Genomic DNA, 23,254 nt, shown 5'->3' with positions numbered 1-23,254 from the left:
CATAAATATACCTTTCCAAGTCTTCCTTCAACTTCTCATTCTTTGACTGAATAGTAGATTGGACCAATTCAAGGTCATGTCTCAATTTCTGGAACTAGAAAGAGGGTCAGAGAAGAGGACAAATGGAAACAAAGACCAGGCACATAAACCCCAAGGCAACCACACTGGCATCACCTTAAACAGGGCCTGGCGATGAAACTAAACACCAATAACAGAGAGAGACCTGGAAAATGTGCAAATATTTGGATACTAAAAACAGGCTTCTACATAATCTATCGGCCAAAGAAGCAATCAACAGAAAAATAAATTATTATAAGCTGTCTGAAAATAAAAACAAAATAAAATTTTCTGGGATGAAGCAAAAGCTTCATCGGATCGGAATTTACATCACTAAAAGTCTATATTAGAAAAAAGCTCTCATTATAATGACCTCACCTTCCACCATAACTAGGAAAAGGGCATATAAAACCAAAATTAAACTGAAGAAAAAATGATAAAAGCTTAAATCAATGAAATAGAAAAACAAAAAGAAAAATAGAGAAAAAAAATCAATGAAACCCAAAGACGATTTTTTAAAAATATGTTTTTATTGATTTCAGAGAGAGGAAGGGAGAGGAAGAGAGAGAGAAACATCAGTACTGAGAGATTCATGGGTCGGCCGCCTCCCACACGCCCCCCACTGCGGACTGAGCCCACAACCCGGGCATGTGCCGATGGGAATCGAACCGTGACCTCCTGGTTCACAGGTCGATGCTCAACCACTGAGCAACACCAGCCAGGCCCAAGGATGATTTTTTTAGGTCAAAAATTACCCAGCCTAATTTATAGGTGAAAAAAGGACAGAAATTACCAACATCACTTATGAAAAAGGCGACATTTTACAAACATTAAAATGGTAATGGGGGAATGCTATGAATAGTTTATGTCAATAAGTTTGAAAAATTAGATAAAATAGACAAACTCTTTGAAAGACACAAACTACCAAAGCTCATTCAAAGAAAACAGGAAACCTAACTAGAAGTAAAGAAACTGAATCTGTAATTTTACGCCAGGCCCAGAAGGCTTTATCTAAAAATCTAACAAACATTCAAGGAATAACACTGATTCTATACAAACTCTTTGAGAACAAAATACTTCTCAATTTCTATGAAGCTGGTATTGCCCTGATAACAAAGCCTGACAAAGAATATAATTTTAGCCCTGGCCAGTGTAGCTCAGTTGGTTGGAGCACTGTCCCATACGTCCTGGTCAGGGCACACACCAAGATTATGGGTTTGATCCCCGGTCGGGGTATACTCAGGAGACACAGATCGATGTTTCTCTCTCTCTCTGTCTCTCTCATCAATGAAAAACATATCCTCTGGTGAGAATTATAAAAAAAGATAATTTTACTAGCATCAAAAATATAAAATACGAAAGGAATGAATTTGACAAAACATGTATAAGACTTCCATACTTCTATTATAATTTATGAAGTCTTTTTTAAAAATCATGAATATTAAATTTTATCACTTATTCTTTATGAATTCATTGAGATGATCAAGCTTTTTTTTCTTTTTTAGTGTGCTGATTTAGTGAGATACAAAACATTGATGAGATAAATTTTTAAAACATCAAATAAATGGAAACCTAAATCAATGCAGAGATCATACAGTGCAAAGGATATCTGAACTGAGACTCAATATGCTAAAGATGTCAATTCTCCTCATTAAACTATAGATTCAGGGCAATCACAACCAAAATTCCAGTAAGCTTTTTTTATGGGATAAACTAACAAGCCAACTCTAATTTATATGAAAATATAAAACAATTTTGGTAAAAAACAAACAAAAACAAAGTTAGATAACTTATACAATTTACTTTCAAAACTTATTACAAAGCTTCAGTAAGTAAAACAATGTGGTATTGGACTAAGACAGAAACACAGAATCAAGGAAGAGACACATCCAAAGGACAAATGAAGAGTCTAGAAATAGATCCACTATATATGGTCAATTAATTTTCAGTAAATGTGCAAAGGAAATCCAAAACAGATAGTTCTTTCAACAATTTGTATTGGAACAATTTGTGTCTATATGCAAAAACTAAGCTTTATTAACAACTCATTTCATATATAAACGTTATTTCAAAATGGATCATAGATCTAAATGTGAAACCTAAAACTTTAAAAAATATATATATTTTTAAATATATCTTTATTGATTTCAGAGAGAGGGAAGGAGAGGGAGAGAGAGAGATAGAAACATCAATGATGAGAGAGTCATTGATCGAGCCCGCAACCCGAGCATGTGCTCTGACCAGGAATCGAACCCCGATCGCCTGGATCCCAGGTCGACGCTCAACCACTGAGCCACTCCCGGCTGGGCTGAGCACAAACTTTAAAAGAAAACTTGATAAAATAGAATTAATCAAATTAGGAGTGTATGTTCTTCAAAAGACACTGTTAAGAGAATAAAAAGCGGTTTCAGGGCAAGGGTTAATTCAGCAGGCCATGGTTGCACAAACTCTGCACATTACCAAGAAAGGCCAGTCTTCAGAACTGGCTGCTGGTGGATTCCTGGAAGAGAAGCTATGAGACACTGGAATATTCTGCCTGTTAAGAGTGTTTGCGTGGGCCCGGACCCTTGGGCCAGATGGTACGAGTTTGATTAGACAGTTTATTCTAATGACGTCATTCCTGGTAAATGCATTTTTGCTCTGGGACCTGGAGTCTGAGTAGCTGAAGACAGTGAAGGAGGCCCTGCATGCATAGCAACTGACTCCTGATAGAAACCATGACCAACAGGGTAAGATGAACTTCTCTGTCTGATCACACTTTGACCATGTTATCACACACAGTTGTAGGAAGAATTAAACATACCCAGGGGGAAAGGACTCCAATACGCTTAGCTCATGTGCCTTTTCCCTTTGCTCATTTTAATCGGTGTCCTCTCACTATAATAAACCACAACCATGACTATAATAGCTCTTCTGAATGCTGGGAGCCTATTTAGCAAGTTACAGAGACCGAGAGTGGTCTTGGGGAAAACCCTGACACAGTTGGCATCAAAAGTGGGCTTTGAGGTCAAAGGAATGGTAACGTCAGAGGTTCCCTCTTGGTCTCTCCCCTTGAAGTTTCAACAATTTGAAAAGCTATAATTCAACAAAGGACTCCCTGCTCAACACACAAACACGTCTGAGAGATCCACGTATTGATACAACTGTAGGTGGGCAAGTGGAAGTAAAGGGGGGACATGGGAAGGGAGAAGAGCTGAGATGGTGCTAGTGGTGCAGCCTGGGGTTCACTGGGGGTTTTAGCCTAAAGAGGAGAAGAATCAGGTTGCCGCTGGCACTCCCTTCAGCTGGGAGGAGCAGAGAGATACAGTGAGGATTCCTGAAGGAGTGGTTAGTATGCACTATGGCTGAACCCAGTGACATGGGCAGAGACGCAGCACAGAGGTGCAGCCATGGTCATCTGGCAATCAGCATTCCAGACAGAGAAACAAAGAGACAAAGCCTGGATGCATTCCCACACCCTTCCAGGGCTTGTCTCTCCTCACCCTCCCAGAGCTAGCCCTGGGCCTCAGAAGAAACTGTAGCAGCGAATGTTGGGTTGCGGAGCACATCATCTACAAACCTTAGAAGTGGTACTACAGAAAATTTTTTTCCCTCAGTGACAGATACACCCTGTGACTAATCCAGGGTCAGGTGAAGACACAGAGGGGAGGCCACTGAGGTTTGCCAATAACCATTACTGGAAGAACAAAGCAATAAAGACTGTAGCTAGGTTCCCCCAGCTCACCTCACCCACACCCATCACAGCTGCATCTGGCTGCAGTGGACAGCACTAGATTTCATAGATTTAGAAACCATTGCCCAGCACATTCCCCCATGGGGTTGGGCCCAGGAGACCAACGCAACCTGAACACAGAGGAGACGTCCATCTTCCCAGGGAAAACAGGACATTTCCACCACCATCCTGCAGAGAAATGAAAAGTCAGAGCAGTGCAAGAGACTAAATAACCTGTGCTTCAGTGCCACCTGCTAGAAAAAATTGAAAGACTTCTTCTTATCAACCTACTGGAGAAATGTCACTCATATATAGACACCTAGACAGAGAAGTACCATTAAATAACCATGAATAACCAAGGTAACAGAGCAGCTCAAAAATAAAATTAAAAAATCTCCAGAAAATAAACTTAAAGAGCTAGAAATATGTAATTTAAATGACAGAGAATTCAAGATTGAGTTCTGAAAAAAACTCAACAGGTTACAAGAAAACATAGATATGTAGTTTAATAAACTCAGAAATAAAATCAATGAACAAAATGAGTAGTTTACCAAAGAGATGGAAACTTTTAAAAAGAAACAAATAGAAACTCTGTAACGAGGGTAATTTAAGGGGCCTCTGGGACAACTTCAAGCATATCAACATTCACATCATGGGGATGCTGGAAGGAAAAGAGAGCAAGGAATTGAAAACCTATTTGAAAAAATAATGACTGAAAACTTTCCTAACTTGGCAAAGGAAATGGACAAGTCCAGGAAGTGCAGAGTCCCAAACAAGAGGAAACCAAAGAGGCCCACACTAAGACACATCATAATAAAAATACCAAAGGTTAAAAACAAAGAGAGGATCTCAAAAGCAGCAAGAGAAAAGCAGTTACTTATCTACAAGGGACTCCCATAAGACAGAAACTTTGCAGGCCAGAAGGGAGTGGCATGAAATATTCAAAGTGATGAAAAGCAAGGAACTACAACCAAGATTACTCTACCAGTAAGGCTATCATTTAGAATGGAAGAACAAATAAAGAGCTTCCTTGACAAGGAAAAGCTAAAGGAGTTCATCACCACCAAACCAGTATTACAAAAATGTTAAAGGATCTTCTTTAAGAGGAAGAAAAAAAGATAAAAAGTATGAATAATAAAATGGCAATAAATATGTATCTATCAACAATTACTTTAAATACAAATGGACAAAATGCACCAATCACAAGGCAGGGTGGCCCAGCTGGGCACGACTCAATGGCTGAGCATCAACCTAGGATCCAGGAGATAGAGGTTTGATTCCCTGTCAGAGTACATGCCCAGGTTGTGGGCTCAATCCCCAGTCGGAGCGGTGCAGGAGGCAGCTGATCGATGACGACTCTCTCATCACTGATGTTTCTATCTCTCCCTCTCCCTTCCTCTCTCTGAAATCAATAAAGATATATTAAAAAAAAATGCACAGGGTGGCTGAATGGATTAGAAAACAAGACCCATACATATGCTGTCTACAAGAGATTCACTTCAGATTGAAAGACACACAAAAAGATAAAAAAGATATTCATGAGAGAAAAAAAAGCTGGGGTATCAATACTTATACCAGACAAAACAGACTTTACAACAAAGGCTATATAATAAGAGACAAAGAAGGTCCCAGCAATTCCACTTTGAGGTATTTATCCAAAGAAACCCAAACACTATGGAAAAGACATATGTATCCATATGTTCTTTGCAGCATTATTTATAATAGCCAAGGTATGGAAGTAACCTAAATGCCAATCAATAAATGAATAGATAAAGAACTGTTACATACATACAATGGAATGTGATCCCTTCGAAAATTATATAAATGTCTAATCACCAGGTTGTACACCTGAAACTAGTATTATATGTCAACTGTAATTGAAAAAAAAATTTTTTTTAAAATAACAGTAATAAAAATCAAACGTCCAAAAAAATAAAATATTCCGTTCAATAAAACATAATTAAAATCAAAATAGAAAAGTAGTATGGTTTTAAAGTAGTTCCATCCTACTTATAATGTCATAAATTTATCTAAAACATTTATAGTTATAAATTACTTGGGGTTACTACAAATTAAGTGACTTACTTCTTCTTTTCCTATTGTTACCAGGACCTCTTCATTCAGTGGAAGTACTACAGAAACAAACAAACAAAACAAAATTATACATATGCTTAGTTATCTCTCAAAAATCAAGAATTTGAATTTGTGGTTTCTTAGATATCCCTTTTCTTTTCCATTTAATGTTACAGAACTTTTTATGAAATATGTGCAATTTATGAAATTATTTTTATTTAACAGCCTTATATATAACTAATATATATTATTTTAGACAAATGTGATATTACACATTTTGTTTTAGTGACTTTTTCTTTTATTCAATAATTAAAAATCAAATTAATAATCTCTAGTGTAGGCCTTCTGTAGTCACAAGATCCCATTCATACATACATATATATATATATATATATGAAAACTTTCTAAGCTATCTGCTATCCTAGAGGATCCCAGAATTTCCAACATGTGTTTCATTGGCGCTGAATTAGAACTGATTATAGGCAGCCACAGGATGTATGAAATCATCTCAGCAAATGCAATGAGGAGGATTCTAAGAACATAAAAGTTTTAAAATCTCCTTCTCAGTCAGTGTGGCCAAGAGTAGCATTTCAATATTCATTCAATCATTTCAAACAATACAATATGGCAGGTTCTAAGAATACAAAGATTTTTTAAATCCTTCCAATGTGGCAGCCTATGGTACTGGCAACTCTAAGCAAGGTGGATATATTTGACCAACAGGGAAGCCTGTGTGTTCAGTGTTATCAGTACCAAGTGTGCATGTCAGGGATAATGATAATTCGAAAAAGAATTTTAAATTCCATGATATGTAGCATTAAAAAGAAATACTTAGAAATAAATTTACCTAGGAGGGAAAAGACTTATACACTGAAAACTATAAATGTTGCTGAAAGAAATGAAAAACACTAAGAAACAAAAACACATTCCATATTCAAGGATTGGAAGACTTAATACTGTTAGGATGTCAACAGTACCCAAAGCAATCTACAAGTTCAATAAAACCCCTATCAAAGTTCCAGTGACATTTTTTGTAGAAATAGAAAAATCCATCCTAAAGTTCACATGGAATCTCAAATAGCCAAAACAACCTTGAAAAAGAAGAACAAAGTTGGAAGTCTCACACATCCTAATTTCCAACTACAAAGCTACAGTAATCAAAATTGTGCTACTGGCTTGGAGAAAGGCATAGAGACCAAAAGAACAGAGCAGAACAGAGTACTCAGAAACAAATCCTCACTATATGGTTAAATGATTTTTGACTAGACTTCCAACATAATTCAATGAGGAAACGGACAGTTTCCTCAACAAATGCTCCTAGGAAAACTAGATAATACACATGTGAAATAATCAAGTCAGACCTTTAACTTTCCTTTAAATTTGAAAATTTCTAATTAACTAAAAAAACCCAAAAAAACCTTTTTATTTTTTTAAAGATTTTTTATTGATCTTTTTAGAGAGAGAGAAACATCGGTGTGAGAGAAACATCTATCAGCTGCCTCCTGCACACCTCCTACTGGGGATCGAGCCCACAACCCGGGCATGTGCCCTGACCAGGAACCTTTTGGTGCACAGGATGTCGCCCAACCAACTGAGCCATAATGGCCAGGGCCTAAAAAAAAATCTTAATTGAGAAGTAAAAAGTCTATTATAATAAGGATTAGGAATGAAAGCTTAAAGTAAATTTGTGGCAACAGGATTCAATATATGATGGCTGCATGTGACATATGAAAAAGGAAGGCTCAAGTAGGCTCCACACAACGGGTCCAGGAATGAAGACCAGTTCATGAATCTGAGGCACCAACAGAATATTTTGGAAAGATGTCTAGAAGCTAGAGAGATGTATAAGTGTAACCTTACCGTGAAGTCTGGTTTGGAAATATCGTTTTGGAAATTGTTATGGAAATTGTGTCACACCCCCTCTGCCCAGTTCAAATGTTGAAGTCCTAATCCTCAGAACCTCAGAATGTGACTGTATTTGGTAGTGGGTCTTTAAAAAGGTAATTATGTTACAATGAGTCATATACAAAGAGATTAGAAAACAGACAGGTGGCCATGTGAAGACACAGGGAGAAGATGAAAATCTATAAACTCAAAAAGAGAGAACTTAGAAGAAAAGAACACCTTGATCTTGGACTTCTAGTCCTCACAATTATGAGAAAACAAAGTTCTGTTATTTAAAAAACCCAGTCATGGTACTTTGAGATGGCAGGCCTAGCAACCTAATATAGAAGTCATTAATACAGATACAATACATAAAAACAGGAGCAGAAAATATAATGCTGGAACAGTATTTAGAGTGAGAAGTGATAAAGAGCTGAGCACAGTCCTCTGGAGAACACTAAAGTTTTGATAGCAGAGTATAAGCAGCTTTTGAGATGCTCAATACAATGCTCATAGGCAACAGGATATACAGTTGGATGCAAATTAAAATCACCAGTTGTATGTGCATGCCTATTAGAAGTGCTAAAATTAAAAAGGCTACTATGTGGTAGTGAGGCTGTGGAACAGTAGACACTGGCATGAATATAGTAATTATGACCAAGAATGCAGATAAAATTGTCCAGGAAGAGAATGAAAAGACTCCCAATAACCAGGATGGAGAATGATAAGCTTACAAAGGAGACTGAGAAGAAAATGGAGGGGAAGTTAAAGGAAAGGAGACAGAGTCAGCAGAAAGAATAAGGGAGATATATACAGAAAAAGAGGGTACAAATCCATACAGTACAATATACAGACATACACGGCATAGAGAAATGTAGGCTTTCATAAGAGAAAAATATCTCCTAATTGGGGGTTATGACTAAAGATTTTTAAGCAATCTTCTATTTCTCAACTAAAGGCAAAAATATAGTTGGTCTTAGTCTGACAAGTCAAAACATGACATACAATCTATGTTGCCCTTACATAAATAAGTAATATATCTAAAATACTTTTCACCTAGGTGAGTTTCATTCATTAAGAAACAATTTACAGTTTCTACTGAGCACATAAGACAGTGTCTTTGAGGATGAAGCGTGGCTATAATGTCTCCATAACCAAGATTACTATGTGAGACAGAAATGTTCATCTATAATAGTAAAATAAGCACAAAATAACGTATATAAAAAAAGAAAAATAAGGCGAATTCCTAACATCAATACAATTTAGGAAATTTCAACAAGGCTAAATGGATCTTGCAATTCTTCTTTTGACCATTAATTTGCCATTACTTTGTTTACAAAATATAAACCTAAAAATAAGAATCTTACTTTCAGGAGTTTCTTTCTGCCATTGACTGAGCTCAGCAGTTAAACATTTCACTTGCATAATTAATAATGACAGCTGTAAAAAAAAGAACAGAATAAAACAAAATCATTTCTGGATAAAAAATCATTTCTTGTAGAATACTCATTGCTACTCATAGATGAACATGTAGACTTTCTTCATACTTTTATACAAGGTCTTAACATAAATGGCTAATGTAACAGTTATCTAACCTATAAAAATAATCACTCCAAACAGAATTCTGCTTTAAACCACACTAATTATAGCTCATAAATTGCCAGTTATATCAGTGATATTGTATTTAAAAATGATCAATTCTACTTCACCACTCAATCTAAAAGAACCTAAGTAAATTAAGTTTATTCCTTAAATTAATAATTCTTTTTTAAAAAGGGTGCCATTTCTTGCCAAGACTTTTTAGACAAATTTGCATTAAAAATGCTCTTTTTCCTCTCTACGCACTTTCAGAAAAATTGCAACTGTCTTTAGCTGAGAAGCGAAAAATAACTTCAAATGCACAGAGACAATTATAAAATGAGGCTGGTTCCACAAGCCACACATAAAAGCCAGTCTTACCACCCAATAGTGTGTAAACTGTATACTCCTTTAGCCAAAGATAAATTAGAATGAATACCTTTCTGATATTAGGTGGCTCCAATCACTGTAATTTTGATAATTACAAATCTATGTGATAAATCTGTTGCCTGATTAGACCACAAAATTAAAGTCTATGTATGTTTAAACTTCAGCACATTTTTATCTCTTTTATATAATTCTTATTAGTAGCCAAACATAAAAAAATTCACATTTCAAAAATGCAAGAGGTATTACTTTAACGTTTAGACTAACTGAACACCAAGTAGTGTCTTTTTTGTGTATTTATTTATTTATTTATTATTTTTTTATTCCTTGCCCACAGATACATTTTCCATTGCTTTTCAGAGAGAGTGGGGGGGGGGGGGGAGAAAGACAGAGAGAAACATTGATGTGAGAGAGACACATCAACTGGTTGCCTCTTGCAAGCGCCGCGACTATACCAGGGATGGAACCTGCAACTGAGGTATGTGCCCTTGCCCAGAATCGAACCAGGCACCATTAGGTCTCCGGGCCAACACTCTAACCACTGAACAAACTGGCTAGGGCTCAAGTACTGTCTTTTTTAACCATTTTTTTTACTATTCAGAGGTTAAAGAAGCAAAACAAAAACCTAGTCTCTTTGAAAATTTCATATAATTATATAAAAATGCATTTTCAGGTATTTAAATTATTTTCCAAAGAAGAGTTCAACATTATTCTTATAGATAATTAAATAAGAATGTGAGAAAGATTTTTATTAATTATAACTCGATTTATACATGTTAATTATTATTATTACTAGAAAATGATCACAAATTCTTAAAAACCAGTATTTAAACTAGGCAAACTATCATGATGATAAAGATTTCACACTACTCTCCTTCACATATTAGGTTGAATTATATATTCATTTTTTAGCCTATTAAAAAACAGTAATTTCATACAGTTCAACCTCATACTATATTGATGAAACACAGCTCTTACCTTGCCAAAGCACAGGTAAGACACTCAAATTATTTCTGATCTTACTGTAAAATTAAACACCCTTTGCTTAAAAATATATATGTAACAGTATTATTTCTTAAGTTATTTAAACACAAAAATTTGAGAAATCCCGTCATTCTCTCATTTAAAATATGCAACTTCTTGCCCGGCCGCACATGGCTCAGCGGTTGAGCGTCGACCTAGGACCCTAGGCGATTGTGGTTCGATTCCCGGTCAGGGCACATGCCCGGGGTGCAGGCTCGATCAATGACTTTCATCATTGATGTTTCTATCTCTCTCTCTCCCTCTCCTTTCCTCTCTCTGAAATCAATAAAGATATATTTTAAAAAAAGAAAAAAAAGTACCTTCTTAAAAAAAATTTTTTTTAAATAAAATAAATAAAATAAAATATCCAACTTCTTGCTTTAGAAAATGAATTGAGTTTTACTATGGAAGATTTTAAGTCTAATAGGTATACAGAGAAAAGAACACAGCAAGCCCTAAGGTTATCTTTATAGGCCTGCCCTCAAGGCTGGCATCTGGGAATTTAGATAGTGGCTACCTGGGCCTAAAGTGCGCAAAGAATGACTTATGCTGAACACCTGCTTTCCTTCTGGGAATCGGGGTATTTTGATAACAGCTAGGAAGAGGATCCCCATGTGACTAGCCCCCACAAATAACCTTAGGCACTGAGTCTCTAATGAGGTTCCCTGGTAGACAACATTTCACACTTGTTATCACAAATCAGTGGCGGGATTAAGCTTCTCTTGTGTGACTCCACTGGGAGAGGACTCCTGAAAGCTTGTGCCTGGTTTCCTCTGGATATCACCCCATGGTCCTTTTCCCTTTACTGATTTTATTCTGAATCCTTTCATAGTAACAAATCTCAGCCGTGAGGTTTACTATATACTGAGTCCTGTGAGTATCCTTACAGAATCATCAAAACTGACAGTAATCTTGGGGACCCTCAGCACGAGAGGAAAAGACATTTTGCGGATTCATTAGATGTTATTATTGACTATGCAAGATACTGATCATGTACAACTACATAAGTAACACCCTCAAAGCCAGTGTTAGGCTCATGGCATGGAAACCATTCAGGAAACGTATAGGCCCAATCCCTACTGATTCTGATTCAGTAGGTCGCAAATTCTACACTGTAGGAACCACATTTCCCAAGGAAAACAGGTGATAGTTTATATACTAAAGCTCTTCCAAATACACTATGCAGTTTTACCCTATACAACAGAGCTCTGTATTTATTGATCGCTTAATTCTTTACCACCAATTTTTAGAAAAAAATCTGATATAACATGTACTTCCAAAAGTGACAAATTAGTTTTCCCTCTTCTTTCTCTCTCATTCTCATTTTTTATTGAGTATTATTATGCTCATAAGATTACAATTTTTTCATATTGTTATAATGAATTTAAGCCATTATTCCTTCAATTATCTTTTGGCATGCTCCCACCAGTTTTGGAGAACTTTTATTGGAATCATTTGTATATTTGCCTTTGTTCTTAGAATTTTTATTACTAAAACATTTTTAACTCTTTTTTAAAAAAAATGTGTTTTATTGATTTTGGAGAGAGAAAAGGAAAAGAAGAGAGACAAAGAAAAACACTGATTGGCTGCCTCCTATACGTCCCCACTAAGGATTAAGCCTGCAACCCAGGCATGTGCCCTGACTGGGAATCAAACCAGTGACCTTTTGGTGCATGAGACGAAGCTCAACCAACTGAGCCACACTGGCCAGAGCACATTTGATCACCTTTATATGATCAAATACATCTAAGTAGTCTTTTATAATGTCTAGGTTTTTATTAATAGTCAAGAAGTTCTTCCATGTCACTAGACTGCACAGTCTCCTTGCTTTTGTTTTCAAATTTTTATGGCAAGCCACCTAGAATCTGTCTATACAATGAAATACGAAGGCTGGATTTTATTTTCTCCCAGATGGGTATCTGGTTGTACCAGTATCACTCATTAACTAATTCATCCTTTTCCCATACATTGGAACTATCATCTTTGTCATATTTTAAATCCTTAATCTGCTGCAAAGACCTTCTGGTGTATTCCTAAACCAATTCCATGGGTCTTTGACTATTAAAATGTGTATCTTAATCCTTTTTAAGTCTCGGGTACAATCAGTTAGGATTCCACACAGACAGTAAACTACCTATGGCTACTATATCTATCATGAAGTAGAAAAGTCTTTGTTCTAACTTTTAACAAAGTATCATAATAGCAGCCAAGGGGCAACTGACTCAACAGTTAAATGTATGTGTAGCTGTGAAAAGATAAAAAAGAAAATATTCTTATTTATTCATTAACAGCTTATTCAAGAAGTTTTTTAAATACTTCTTGTAAATCAGAAAGAGTAGAGAATTATCCAAATGATTAAGCATACAGGTATTAACAAAACTATTATACTTGAAAAAATATAGACAGATAAACTTCTTATCCAAAACAATGAATTCCAAAGAAAAAAGCATACATACCTGCGCATTCGAATCAGTGAGTGTCTCAGTTCCAATAAGTGATAATTTATTCTGACACTTGATTTAAAAAGTAAAAAACAAAAAAAACAAGTCACACATTATAACCCCAAATTTCTTCTCCCTCCCCTTTTATACCAATGTCATATGCCTTTAAAACAACACACAATCATGTGATGTAAGACAAAAGATTTTTTTTTAATTCCTCACTATCTAAGCAAGGGGATAAGGGAAGGCAGCCAAATAGGTCCCCAGATGAATACATTGAAAGTAAAAGGGTATACTAGACTCTATACAGAATAAAAAAATTAGTATGAGGAGTAAAGGAAAAGAAACAAAAAATAACAACTAGGGTGAATTAGAAGCTAGATAACGGAAAAACTGGGGGGTAAGAGGGAAAACACTATAGAAAAATAACAAGAGTTAAGAAGACAGTTAAGGTCATAGGAAAATAAAGCCCTTAAGAGACATTGTTTCTTTGCCATTAAAAAAAAAATCTACAACTGTTAATAGTGATTACATCTGAATAAAATTATGGGTAATTTAAATTTTATTGGTGGTTATTTCTATTTACAGTATCTTTTTTTTGAAAAAAAAAGTCTAAGAGTTTATTTGAGCCAAACTAATGACATAGACCATGGAGTAAGGCCTCAAATGCTCTAGAGAATAACGGTCTTGCAGCTTCTTTTATTCATTTGAAATTAAGGAAGGAATGTATATGGAGGTGGGAGAAAGCAAGGTCGGTATTGGATTGTAGGATAGTTAACAAAATTATGTGCTTTTTTTTTTTAATTTTTCAATTACAGTCAACATTCAGTATCATATTAGTTTCACGTGTACACATAGTGGTTAGATAATCATATACTTTACAAAGTGATCCTCCTGATATTTCAAGTATACACCTGACACCGTACTTAGTTATTACATTATTACTGACTACATCCCCTATGCTGTACTTTACATCCCATGACTATCCTGTAACTACCAATTTGTACTTCTTAATCCCTTCATCTTTTTCACCTAGCCCCTCAACCCCCAGCAATTCCACTTCTGGGTATATATCTGAAGAAATCTAAAACACTTAATTCGAAAAAAGATATGCAGTCCTATGTTCACTGAAGCATTATTTACAATAGCCAAGATGGAAGCAATCCAAGTGTCCATCAATAGACGAGTAGGTAAAAAAGTCTGGTACAAACATACAATGGAATATTACGTGGCCATAAAATATGAATGAAGCCTTATCATTTGGGACAGCAAGGATGGGCCCAGAGTGCTATTATGCTAAGTGAAATAAGTCAGACAGAGAAAGACAAATGCCATATGATTTATTTATTTGTGCTCTTGAGGATGGTTATTTCAAAGGTGTGTTAACCTAGATGCAATGAAACAATGGACAAGGCTAGCTTAAGGCAAAGACAAACCTTTTACTAATAACTTATATGCCTCAGGCATGACTACCCACCATGACTGCTCATTTAGGCATATAATCAGAAGCAGTATCTTTCTACAAAAAATATTTTAAGTTATTTTAAAAATCAAACTTAAAAAAATCAAATTTCTACAGTGAAATATATCAAAAGCAAAAAAAACAGGGTTATATAAATTATCTTGAAAATACATTAACGATACCGAGTACCAAGATTTATGTTAAAAAATTATCTTTAAAAAAAACAGAAAAAGGGGGGGGAACTACACCACTGCCCTGATGTGAAGACTTACTGGGAAGAACAGCGTGCAAAAAAGCCCATGGCCTGCGTCATGTATTGTGCTAGTCCAAGACAATGAACTTTTACCAAAATACTGTAGTGCACCAAAAGTGATTCCATCTCACTAACTCAAAAAATGGACCTACAAATCAAAAATTTTTCTAAATTAACTCATATTTTCACTCAAATGCCATAACTGTGTGTCTTCTCCACTTCCATATCCTCTGTCTCAGGAAACAACTCCAGTAACCACCCACTGGCCCAAACCAGGAACCTGAAACTATCCATAATCCCCCGTTTCACAACAATTAATCTCCAAATCCTTTTGGTCCTACCTCCTTAATATCTCTTGAATCCATTCTCCTGTCTCTCTGCAAAGACAGGACTTAGCCCTCCAGTACGTCTTACCAGTACTACTACAGCCTCCTAAACACTCTACCTATAGTCTCACTCTTCTGCATTCCGTTTCCTTCAAAACCACCAGTAATTTTCCCAAACTATATATCTCGTCATGTCACCTTATATTTATTCTTTAGAAAGGAATTCAGCCATTACCTCCTTGAGGACGCTATCTTTGACCCCCTCAGTCTAGGTTTAGGACTTCTATCACATTACTAATATAATGCTTATTGACTCCATTGATGAAAATTTCCTTGAGGGTAGAGAGTGCTGTAATTTTTCTCTTTCTACAGTTCATTCAGTATAAACTTCATTGAAAAAATGTTTATAGGACTAAAAGCTATATAAATATTTATCATACAATTTAATGACTTTCAGGAATCAGAATTCTTTCTTTCTTAAGTCTATTATTGAAATGGAATTAAATCTTAAAGTAATTAACCAATAAATGACTTTAATCTCAATACTTACTTCTTCCATATTTTTCCACATTTCTTCACATTTTTTAATAAGTTCTTCTTTAGTATCTGTAACATCTTCATCTGTAGTACTACCTGGATCTGGATCTTGGTTACTTGCTGACATGTACCTTGTGATTTTCTCAGTCTTATAAGAAAACCTAAAAAATAAGCCAAAAATGTTAAAAATACATATGGTAGCATATCAAATCATTTATAAGTGCTATGAAAAAAGCAAGGAAGAAGCATAGTGAGTGCTGGGGAAAGGGCAATGTAATTTTACATATGGAGGTCATATAGTCATTGAGAAGTTGGGAACTGAGCAAAAACATAAAGGAGATAAGGAAGTGAGATATAGTGATATTTAGGGGAAGAGGCTCGAGGTAAGGGACCTGGAAGTGTAAAGGCCTTGGGGTAGGAGTATGACTGTCCTGTCCCTAGAGCAGTAAAACAGCCACTGACTAGAGCAGAAGATGTAAGATAAAGGACACAAGATGAGGTCAGAGAGGTGGTAACAGAGATGAGATCAGGTGGGCATTAGGCCATTTTAAGGACTTAGGCTGAGATAATAAGTGATTGAAGTGTTCTGAACAGATGAATGACATGATTTAGATTATGCTTTAACAGTTTAACTCGGGTTAACTACAGCCAAGTAAGGACAGAAGCAGGAGAGCCAGTTAGAAAGCTATTGCAATAATCCCAGCAAGATGTAGACCAGGATAATATTGGGGCAGTACCAAATATCCAATTCTGAATATATTTTCAAGATAGAGCAAACAGGATTTCCTAACAGCTTGCATATAGTGTCAAAGAAAGAGAGGAGTCAATTATTACTAAAAAAGTTTGGACCCGTACAATTGGAAAGATGGAGTTGCCTGTTACTGAGATGGGGACGACGGTGGAAGAAACAAATTCAGCAAGATACAGGCGAGCTGATTAAGAATTCAGTTTTGTGTCCTGCCCGGAGGGGCTCAGTTGATTGGAGTGTCCTCCCGTACACCAAAAGGTGGTGGGTTCATTTCCACGTAAGGGCACATACCCAGGTTGTCGTTCGATCCCTGGTCGGGACACATTCAGGAGGCAAACAATCAATGTTTCTCTTACAATGATGTTTCTCTCACATCAATGTCGGTCTGTCTCTCTCTCCCTCCCTTCTCTTTATAAAATCAATTAAAAAAAAGAGATTTAAAAAGAATTCAGTTTTGCAAACAAAAACAAGTTCATAAATACAAACAAGAGAATGGCAGTTACCAAATGAGAAGGGGGTTAGCAGGAGGGCGAACTGGGTAAAGGGGGTGAAATATATGGTAACAGAAACTGGGAGGTGAGCATGCAATAGAGTATACAGACACCAAATTATAATGATGTACACCTGAAATTTATATAATGTTATTAACCAATGTTACCTCAATTAACTTAATTTTTAAAAAAGAATTCAGTTTAGAATTCACTAAATTTAAGGTGTCTATTAGTGGAGCTGCTGCTTAGGCAACTGTACATACTTGTCTGGAGTTCAAGGGAAAGTTTCAAGCTAGAATTTGACTCACCACCATATAGCTTTTTAAAGCCATGAGGCTGGGTGAGATCAGAAGAGCAACAGTGTACAGATAGAAATGAGAAAAGTCCTAGACCTGGAGACATTAAGGAGATAAGGAAAAACTACCTAAACAGTCTGAGAAGGAGTGCCCAGGAAGGTTAGAGGAAAATCAGGAGTATGATATCCTGAAATCCAAGATAAGTGTTCAAGGAACGAGGGATGAACTACCAAATACTAGAGATAGGTCAAGTAAAATAAAAACAGACAACTGACAATTTATTTAGCAATATGGATAGGGCATTGTATTTTTCAAAAACAGTCACAGCAGTATTTCGAGTTGTCAGTCCCCATCCAGAGGCAGAGCCTATACCTTTAGTCATAAAAGGCAAAACAGCTTACACCTGCCTCTCTTTTGGAACACCCGTCCTTGCAACCCAACCACAATGCTGTGAGGAAACCCAAACAAAACGGAGAGACCACACGGAGAAGCACACATAGAAAGGAACCGAGGCTCCGGGCCAGACATGCACATACACAAGTTTTCTGATGACTGTGAGTCCTGTCTGAATTCTTGATGCACAGAAACACTGAGCATAATGAATGGTTGTTTTACACCTCTAAGTTTTGAGGTGATTTGTCACAACAATTTCACTGAATAAGCAAAAATGAGGCCACTGTTAATCTTTATAAGTGTAGTTTTAGCAGAATGGTGGGAGTGAAAGCCTGATTGCAGTGGATTCAAGAGAAAACAAAAGGCAGGGAACTGGACATATCCAGTATCTAGAACATTTTCAAGTGTTTTCTCTAAAGGAAAAGAGAAATAAGGTACCAGCTGGAGGGAGATATGAGATCAAGAGATTTGTATGTTAATCCTCACCTGAGGACATTTTTTCCATTGTTTGTTTTCAGAGTGGGAGGGAGGGGAGGGAGGGAGAGGGAGGGGAGGAGAGAGAGAGAGGGAGGGAGGGAGAGGGAGAGAGAGAGAGAGAGAGAAAGAAACATCTATGTGAGAGACACATGGCTGGTTCCCTCCCCCATGTGCCCCGACCAGGAGTGGTAAGCAAACCCTTAACCCTTGGGTGAGTACCTGACGCTCTTACCACTGATCTACACCAGCCAGGGGAAGAGATTGTTTTTTTAAGATGGAAGAAAATATACCATCTTTATTTGACAGAATAAGAGAAGGAAATATTGGTGATATAGGAGAGAAGGAAGAACAATGGGATCCAGCACGCAAGTGGAGAGGTTGGCTTAAGATAGATGTACATACAGTCCATTCATTTTAATGGGAAGGTAGCAGAATATTAGCGGCACAGATGCAGGGAGGTGAGTAGATGTGTCAGTGGGAGCTTGTAGAACGTGGCAGTTCTATCTGGGTTACTTCTTTCCTCAGTGAACTGGTAACTAAGGTTGCAGCCGTGAATGAGGGTGGAGAAAAAGCAGTGGAGGGTTAAGGGCAGAAGGGAGGACATTAAAGGCCCACTCGAGATTAGCATCCGTGAGCTTAAAGTGAACTAGAACATGACTGCATGCTTTCCTCTACAGTGAGCAGCACGGATGCAGAGACAAAGTGAAAGAATGACAAAGTCTCTCTTAGGTATGACCATAGGAGTGAATAGCTAAGGTAAGATGGAGAATATAATCCCTGAAGGAAAGGAGGTCAAGAAAAAAAAAGGCCAGGTTATTGGATGGATCAGCTAGATAGATATTAAGATCACCAAGAATTATGATAGCAGTGTTACAGATGGTGACAGTGAGCTAGGAGCTAAAAATCTTCAGGGAATGAAGGAGTGTGATAAAATCTTGCTAGACTGCTACAAGGAGGAGCGGTGGGTGGTAATGTCTGATGGCATGAGATTCAAAGTTGGGCAATTTTAAGGAGGTGGACAGAGCAATAAAGAATGGGGATGTTTACCCCATAACACCAAGTGCAAACCAGAATAACTCACCCCCCAAAATATTTTTATTCATATGGAACTTGAGTTCTGTATTGCTTAATCAATTTTTTTTTTTTAATCAACAAACAGGTTTTAAAGACTTAAATAGATATATTATGCTCATAGATTAGAGGGCTAAATATTTTGTAAAGATGTTCATTCCCTCCAACTGGATCTACTAAATCTTTATCAAAATTCTGAAAGTTTTTGTTTGTTTCCGTGGCACTTGTCAAGTTAATTCTAAACTTTATATGAAAGTGAAAAGGGCCAAAAACAGCCAAGATCTTCATGAAGAATAAGATGGAAGGACTTGCCTGACAAGATGTTAAACTTATTATAAAACTATACTAATTATAATAGTGTGGAATTAGCACATAGATAGGCAAATTAAACAATGGAACAATTGCAAAGCCCTTCTAGGCTCACACATATATAGAGCTATGATATATGACAGAGGTGGCAATGAAGTTAAGGGGCAAGAAGAACAATCCAAATAAGAGCATATTTTATATACTAATACTACCTTTTTCTTTGTGTATATGTATTTTGGCCCATATAGAACTGCCGTCATTTTTTTTAACAAATTACATAGTATTGGGGGGGGGAGCCTACACATATACTTCAATCGTTACATCACTCCTCCATCCCCCAAAAAATTGAAACAGAAATCACTAAAACAACAACAGGAAAAAAAAAAAAACCAGGGACAAAACATGCAGATTTTTTTTTTTTTTTTAATCTTGGATTAGAAAGGGCCTTTCTAAAAACTAAGCAAAATATCTATACACAAATTTTTTTAATTCTGCATGGATAAAGATATCATTAAAAAGTTAAAATTTAAAACCCAAAAACCTAAGAAAAGTATTTATAATATATATGGCACCTCATGCCTAATCTAATTAATGTATAATGAGTGCCTAATATTAAGAAAACCAATAACCCATCATTTAAAACTACTAAAAAGTGATCACTATAAAAATCAGGATATCACCCTGACCAGTGTGGCTCAGTTGGTTGAGCATCGTCCCGTGCACTAAAAGGTCACCAGTTCGATTCCCGGTCAGGGCACATGCCAGGTTGCAGACTTCATCCCTTGTTGGGGTGCATTTGGGAGGCAGCCAATAGATGTTTCTCTCTCAGATAGATGTTTCTTTCTCTCTCTCTCCTTCTCCGTTCCTCTCTCTCTAAAAATCAATAAAAAACATATTTAAAAAAACAGTCAGGATGTCCATTACTTTTGGAAGAAGCAAGGGAGAGGAGGTAGAAACAGAGGGAGGGCTGTGATTGGGATGGGCCAAATGGAGAGAATTTTGAGGTGATTATTAAAATTTTATTTATTATCTGCATGGTGATAAAGGTGTTCACCTTATAATAACTTATAAACTTTACATTTATTTGTGGGGGATGTTTTGTATCTGTATTTTACTTTATGATAAAAAGGTAAACAACAAACAAAATAATACAATAGAAATGGGCAAAGGACTCAAATGGCAAATTCAAAGAAAAATTGAGAAATTCCTTTTAAATTAGGGAAACACACATTCTTAACCTTACTCATAACTTATAAAAATGGAAATTAAGCAGGAGTTATTTGTCATTCGAACTAGCAATAAAGACATATCTGGTAAGAAACAACATTGACAAGAGTGTAGAACAGGAGGCATGCACTGTTGGTAGAACAACTATTTGGTAGGATAATAAACAATATCCATCAAAATTCTAAATAGATTTATCTTTTGACCCAGGAAATTCTATTCCTAGGAATAATCCTATAGATAGGTATATGTGCATAAGTCTATATAGGTATGATTACTGCAGCATTATTTATGAAAAAATTTATAAGTGTAACTCTATAATCAGATTGTCTAGGTTTAAAACCTGGCTTCAGTACTTACAAGCTGTGACCTTGGGCAAGTCACTTAAATTGTCTGTGCCTCAGCTTCCTTATCTGTAAAATAAAGATAATATTACTTATCCCCTAGGGTTGCTGTGACAATTAAATGAGTTAATGTATATAAAGCTCTAAGAACTGTACCTAGTAATACAGAGAGGTGTATCAGTATTAGATATCAACATTACTATTAACGATCTGAATGTCAACTAGTAGACTGGTTAAATAACTTACGCCATATCCAAAAATGTTTACACTAAACATCTTCCTCGTTATACACAAAAGATATAGTTAAGTTCACAAAGCCATAAACAGTCATTAACAATCTTAGGATATTTTTAAGCAAGAAGTAAAAAATTATGTTTGTTTTAAATATACCTTAACTTAGAAATTAAGTGCAGATTGATCTTTCTTCACTTTGTAGATTGTAGATTGGTTGTAGGTTACTAACCAACAAAATACATTATCAGTATGCAAAAGTAATCTGAAACTATGTGTGCTTGAGCATGTGGATAGATATTCAACAAATTAGCAGCTCAATGGAGCCTTAGAATGCAAATAAATAAAAACAATTAAGGGTTTAACTTTAACCCTTTCCCACATTTTGTATCCTTAAATCTACCTTTCTGGAAATAGAAAAAGTCAACCTTTTGAGGTCCTCAGTACTCCAATTCACAATTATTTGTTGAAGAACAACATTGCTTATTTGGGGATACTATCCCATACAAACTTAAAACATCTAATACCAAATTTTAAAAGTTCATACTATTACTGGTAAAAGACTAATATACATGAAATACAGTAATAGAAATTAACCATATGATTCTAAGCTGTATTCATTTATCCAACAAATAAGTCCTTAATGTGTGCCATTTGTCAGAAACTGTGGCAATAGCTGTGTAAGTGAAAAAGTCTCTGTTTATGGAGCTTATATTTTTACTGAAGAGAGACAATATAAACAAATAGACAACTAAATGACTGACATGATTTCAGGTAGTGAGAAGTGGTATGATTAGGTAACATACAATACAGACTGCAAATGCTTTGAAAATTCAGGACAGAGATCAGAGAAATCTACCTGGAATAATAAATGGCTTAGTACAGTGCAGGGTGCACAGTAGTAGCTCCCTACCATTGTTATCAGCCTTATCCTCATTATTTTTGCCAGGGGGTCTAACGGATGAGACGTTGTAAAGGTGAAGGCTAGATCTGGTGTGAAGATGCTTTCAAGGCATAAAAACGTAAGACTGGAAGGCAAGGATGAGCATGGCAAATTTGTGAGACGCACCAAAAAAGCGATTGGATTAAGGCAGAAGACAGAGAAGAAATGAGACTTGCTAGACAGAATGGGCCAAATAAAGGGGAGTCTTTAAAATTAAAAACAAGAACCTTTGGAAAGTACTTAGTATGGGCAGTTCCTTCCCTGTATCTGGGGTCCACCTCAAGGCAAAAGTAAAGGGATTCATCTAGTTTGAAATAGGCAACCAGGAGGCCGTTATGTAGGTTTTTGAAGCAGTGTTCTAGGGAGGTCATTTTGACAAGTTGTATTTCATGGATTAAAAAAGAAGAGATTAAGATGGTAAATTTTATGTTAGGTGTTTTTTTGTTTTTTCTAACCACAATATACTTATTTTCTTTTTTAAAATAAGAGCGCTGAAGTCCAGAAGGCCAGTAAGAGATGGAGGCCTAGACCAGGGTGAGGGCAGAAGGGTGAATGGCCCCACCGTGGGCCACTCAGGTTACCTGGCATGTCTGGGGCTCTCTCCAGAAAACAGTAGCAAGCGCTCACCACCTTCTTCAGAGCGTGTGGGAGAGAATCAAGAAGCTCGGGGGAGGCCAGGTAACCACTTCCATCAATCCCCACTGCTCCATCTTTCTCCCCTAGCCCGTGGGGTTCTACAGCCGAAGAGCGGGAATCAAGGCCCGGCTGGACGTCGGCTACCCAACTTCCCGGAGGTAAGGGTCCCCCCATCGGGGCTGCAGCTCCCCGAACCCCGCGACAAGCGCCAACCAACCGCGGCGCTCTCCCCCGCGCCTTTCTTACCACGGGAGCCCCAGACCTCCACCGCCGCCGCGTAGCGGAAACTAGCCTCCGCCCCGACCCGTGCGCGCGCTGCCTGCTGATTGGCTCCACCGCAGCCAATCCCGAAGCTCGC

General features: G+C 36.7%; 1 protein-coding gene across 3 annotated transcripts in view; it reads right to left on the bottom strand.

Annotated features, from left to right (window-relative positions):
- CENPK (centromere protein K) overlaps positions 1-23,210 on the bottom strand; it is a 29,611-nt gene extending 6,401 nt beyond the window's left edge. Inside the window, exons 1-7 of one of the 3 annotated variants that reach the window (XM_081133754.1) lie at positions 23,143-23,210; positions 21,103-21,155; positions 15,747-15,894; positions 13,171-13,227; positions 9,094-9,166; positions 5,855-5,901; positions 12-94 (exon numbers count right to left, since the gene is read on the bottom strand). In XM_081133754.1, the coding sequence (XP_080989880.1) occupies positions 12-94; positions 5,855-5,901; positions 9,094-9,166; positions 13,171-13,227; positions 15,747-15,860 (374 nt within the window). In that variant the 5' untranslated portion in view covers positions 15,861-15,894; positions 21,103-21,155; positions 23,143-23,210. Of the gene's footprint in view, positions 1-11; positions 95-5,854; positions 5,902-9,093; positions 9,167-13,170; positions 13,228-15,746; positions 15,895-21,102; positions 21,156-21,476; positions 21,546-22,841 lie in introns of those variants that run through there. The other 2 variants (XM_081133755.1, XM_081133756.1) reach the window with 2 other exon arrangements.
- Between the last annotated feature and the right edge of the window lie 44 nt (positions 23,211-23,254).

The sequence above is a fragment of the Miniopterus schreibersii genome, assembly GCF_964146895.1.
Source record: "Miniopterus schreibersii genome assembly, chromosome: 3".
In the NCBI taxonomy this organism is placed as follows: domain Eukaryota; kingdom Metazoa; phylum Chordata; class Mammalia; order Chiroptera; family Miniopteridae; genus Miniopterus; species Miniopterus schreibersii.
Note: the sequence above shows the minus strand (reverse complement) of the source record. Positions and strands in the feature narration are given on the sequence as shown.